Source organism: Anastrepha obliqua, chromosome 3, assembly GCF_027943255.1.
Source record: "Anastrepha obliqua isolate idAnaObli1 chromosome 3, idAnaObli1_1.0, whole genome shotgun sequence".
NCBI classification, from domain to species: domain Eukaryota; kingdom Metazoa; phylum Arthropoda; class Insecta; order Diptera; family Tephritidae; genus Anastrepha; species Anastrepha obliqua.
Window position 1 is genome coordinate 123,889,772 of NC_072894.1, and position 4,823 is coordinate 123,894,594.

The window sequence follows — 4,823 nt, forward strand, 5'->3', positions numbered from 1 at the left end:
CCAAACAACGATGAAATCATTTGCGCCTGGGCAGGTATACACAATATCCGGACGATAGTAAAATGCTTTCACATCGTCATAACGTGTATCGTCACCTGATGCGCTAATGTTTGGGCTTTCTGCTAGAGCAATGTTCATTTTACGCGCTAGTTCTGTAACAACCGCTTTTTTCTTTCTTGGTGATTGAGGCAGTGCTTTTAGAGACTTTTGAACAGCTTTAGATAACGTCTGTTTCGACTTGTACGGAGATTCAGTACTTACAGGAGAATCAGTAGGATTTTTAAGTTCAACCCGCTTTTTTTGCCCTTTGCAATCTCTTCTTATCCCTTTCCTTAAGTGAAATTGCTTTTAACTCACCTTCAGAAAGATTTTCTGCTTTTCGTTTACGAAGCTCACGCAATCTTTTAGTCTCATTAGCGGTAAAGTTTGGATCTTTCTCTTTTTGCTTTTTTCGAAATTCTCGCATGCGGCTAGCACTGGTTGATGGTTGCTGGTCGCTCATTTTTGCGTTATTGAGATTTGCAGTACAAAAAATGGCTTTGTTTATTACAAACGCCAGTAAAAATTGAAGATGTCAGATAACTTATTCTTCGGCGGCACGTACAGACACTTTATTATCACCAAGAATATATTGTAAGCAAAGCGATTTCAAACAAAATTGTTTCACCAGTTTTTAGACCGCTAAAAGTTAGCTGTTAACAGAAAAATTCAATTTGTATAGTCGACTTGTTTCACAATTATTAATAGAAAAAGGAATTAAGCGTCACGTATGGAACATCGAAACTTACCTTTCCGTTATGATTAATTTCTTATCAAAAAAACACTTAACCAAAAAAATGAGTATGCAGTTAAATACAGCGGACCATACACTACAACTAAGAACAAAAATCTAGTTTCTATCTGATAAACAATAGCGGCAGCGACCTCGCAAAAAGTTGTGTAAAGACTAATGAAAAAATCCGACTTGTTGTTACTCTCAAATACAAAAAATGAGACATACTCACTACAACTTTTGTAAATTATTTTAGATGAGAACATAATCTCACTATGTACGTGCAATAATATATAAAAAATGCATATTTGTAAAACAGTTCAGAGTTCCACTTTTTCATGGAATGCTCCAATATAATCAGTAGGCGTAAAGCAGTTGTGCATGACACGATCAGGTAAATATAAACCAAAAATCACTGTGAGTACTAGAATAAGATGAACCGTTGATCGTGTGCTACATTAAAGCTAAGAACGTGAAAAGGCAAAAGCATGCAGTCCCTTCCGTTTTGAGTGTTTGACCGAGCACCTCCACCCATTTGTGGCGTGTGTCTTCAAGTTGTTCCACAAATGTAGGGACCTACTGTTTTAAGCCAGCTCTGAACGGCAGATTTTTTTTATGAGAAGCTTTTTCATGGCAGAAATACACTCGAAAGGTTGCCATTACCTCGCGAGGGGCGAACGCTACCAGAAAAAAATTTTCCTAACATTTTGTTTTTCATGCTCTGAGATTCGAAACTTTGCACTACCCATTGTGTACCTATCTGATAAACTAGTAAAAATATCGATGCAAATAACTGAAAAAATTAACAAATATGCATTATATGATACATATTATATTTTGTGGTTGACAGAGCTTCAAATATTTTTTAATCTCGTACAATTTAAGAGGGATAAACGAAAAGTAATAGGCCTTGATAAAGATTCATTTATGTTAAAATATTAAGTAAGTCACTGCAACTTTTTACAACACACACATTCATACATATGCGTCTATTGCTTTTTATATTAAAAGGAAAACAAAAACGTTCAAACTTATCCATGTTTGCTAAAAAGTTAATGTCAAAGTTGCTTTATTTTGCAATAAAAGCGATTTTTTGCCGCCATTTTATCTACTTCGAAAAAATTACGAATTCCGAAAATCTACGCATTGTAGGCAAACCATCTCAGTGCTTCAGTACCTAAAAAATACCGCAATCCCGAATTCTCATATGTATATACTCGGCTATACAAATGGTGAAATTAGCGTGAGTTGACTGCTTTGTCATAATTACGGGCGTCAGCCGGTTCCACTTAATCACACCTAGTTTACCAAGCAAAACAAAAGCAAAGATTCAAATTATGCGAAGAGAGTTTCCGCCGGCGCGATCCGTTAGCGTTGGGCTTACTCTTTCTTCAGCGCGCTTCATTTAGCTTCGAAATGCCAAGCCACAAACGCTATCGCTAGATGAACGCGTCGAGCTGCGCAGCCGCATTAAATGAAGATAAAAAGTGAATAAATATTCGAAATAAAACCATCAATAAATCTAAAACAAAGACATAGTTTAAAAGTAAACAAAACACAAAAAAAAAAAAAAAAGAAAAAAGAAATCGCGCGCTGAACTTCACGGCAGAGCGCCAAGTGCAAAGTACCAACGAAGGTTTTTTCTTAATTCTATCTTGCGACTAATGAGTGCCAAAGCACATTCCATTCATCTACTCATATCATTTGTTGGTGTGCTATCGAGCGCGCAGCTAGTAGTGAACCCACAAACGAAAATTAGTAGCGATGTAGACAGCGAAGGTGAATGGTCATCGGGGCTGAAGAAATTATTAGCGACTTTCGCTCGTAAGAGCAACAGCGGAGCCACCACAGCTGCACCGCCATACAATCTGACGCAGCAGCAAATGGAAGATTTCGAGGCAATTATGAGCGCCGGTGAGGATGTGCCAACCAATTCGCATACGCTAATCAATCGCACACATGACGCAAATGACGACTATGGAGCAGAAGATACGCGCAGTTTTCTTTGTATACCCATTATACGCATTTTCAATGTGGTTATTCGGCGCGAGCTGCTTCCGGATGAGCGCGTTGCGGTGGTGGGCGATCATAAGCGCCTGGGTGCTTGGCAAGTGGAGCGTGGTATTGCAATGAAGCCGAGTGGAGGCAATGCGCAATCAGCGCTGCATAGTTGGTCAGTGAAGGTACCTATTTGTGCAAGTGCGCGCCTACATTATCGCTATTTTATCTTCAGCCTAGACAAACATGGGCGACGACGCGTGCATGAGTGGGAGGGCGTGCCGTACGGTCGAGTATTGGAGAAGTATCAGATGTATCGTCCGCCGGGCAAGGATTTATTTGGATTACTCTCGCACATGACAATCGGCGATGTGGAGCATGAGAAAGGTTGGCTGCGCCAGGAGTACGCCATTGAATTCAAGTTCATTTGGGAGCAGCATTTGAAGTTTTATCGCTATTTGAATTTGAACCGCCCTACGAAATTTCTGCTAAAGATGACCGTTTCTAAAAACGGTTTTACGCTACCGTCTAGCGCCTGGCGTAGCACAGAGCTGGAAGTATCGCACTACGCCTACAATCGTTCTCACTTTCAGCAGCAAGCCAAGCGCGGCGTGCCCTACTTAGCGGGCGACATTGTCATATTTCGCTTTACTGTGCCACTTAATACAGTGAACTCCTATCTGCTGAGCATTTCTACGATGGATGGTAACCGTGTGGGTGAAGTGTTAATACTATCATTGGACCTGAAGGGTTCAGATGGTGTGCTCCGTCTGCCTATATGGGGCGCAGTGAATTATTTTCAAGTGGGTATATTGACGCTGCCCTATGTGATTATTCGCCCTTTGTTTGGTGCTGTGAATTATAATCTGCGTGGCAGTTTTCAACGTTATTGGCCCATGAACTGGCCATCGATGGATGTGGGCCACCGTGGTATAGGCGCCAGCTTCAATGCGAATGCACCATTTGTGGAAAACACCATTGCCAGTTATATGCACGCACACAAACACAAAGCGGATATGGTCGAACTGGACGTGCAGCTGACGAGCGATTACGTGCCGGTGGTGTGGCATGACTTTGGCTTTTATACAGCGCCAACGGGACGCAATGTGCGGAACGAAGATGATTTGGAATATGTGCTTATCAAAGATCTGAGCTACAAACAGTTGAAGAGCAGTCGAGTTTTCACTGCAGAAGATGGGAATATCTACGAGTATACAAATTTCAACGTGCGCAGCGCGTCCGAAAACGAGCGCTTATTTCCTCTGCTACAGCAAATTTTTAAAACACTGCCAATAACGCTTGGCTTAGATATCGAAATCAAATGGCCGCAAATTTTAAAAAGCAACGCTGCAGAGTCAGCGCAAACGCTTAACAAAAATCACTTTGTTGATATTATATTGAAAACTACTGTGAAGTACGGCTGTGGTCGCCCACTCTTCTTCTCCAGCTTTGATGCGGACATCTGCACCATGGTGCGCCTAAAGCAGAATGTATTTCCAGTTGCGTTTATTACGATTGGCGAAACGAGCTTGTGGGAACCCTACAAAGATCTACGCGCACGCAGTTATCTGGATGCAGTGAATTTTGCGCAGTCAGCAAATCTGTTAGGCACAGTTGCGCATGCAGAGGATTTTCTCAAAACCGGCGCTGTACTTGGCTTTGGTTTGGACTTGGGTCAGGCGACTTTTGTATGGGGCGACGATTTGCGAGAAAAACAAGCAGTTGAACAATTTAAGCGCTGGCATGTGTCTGGCGTCATTTACGATCGCATCGATTTGTATGGCCCGCTGCGCAAGCGCGAGAGTTTTTTCAATGCACCAGATTTAGTGGACATTTTCACGCGGCAATGCATTGTTGTAGGTCATTTTAATTGCTCCAGTGTGCTGACATTACCGAATGGGTTTGATTTACATGGAAAACCAGTGAGCCGACTGGGCTGCGAGGTGATTGTGCAATCCTTTACCTGAGGCCTAATGGCGTGGGGGCATAAATTGGATTTTATATAAATAAATTTGTAGGTGCAATTATTTATAAACGGGTATAGTAGTAAGAA

General features: G+C 41.6%; 1 protein-coding gene across 1 annotated transcript; it reads left to right on the forward strand.

Moving 5' to 3' along the window:
- The first annotated feature begins 2,436 nt into the window (after positions 1-2,436).
- On the forward strand, positions 2,437-4,823 carry LOC129242195 (glycerophosphocholine phosphodiesterase GPCPD1). The gene has a single exon (XM_054878754.1). The coding sequence runs from the start codon at positions 2,437-2,439 to the stop codon at positions 4,735-4,737; it is 2,301 nt and encodes a 766-aa protein (XP_054734729.1). The 3' UTR covers positions 4,738-4,823.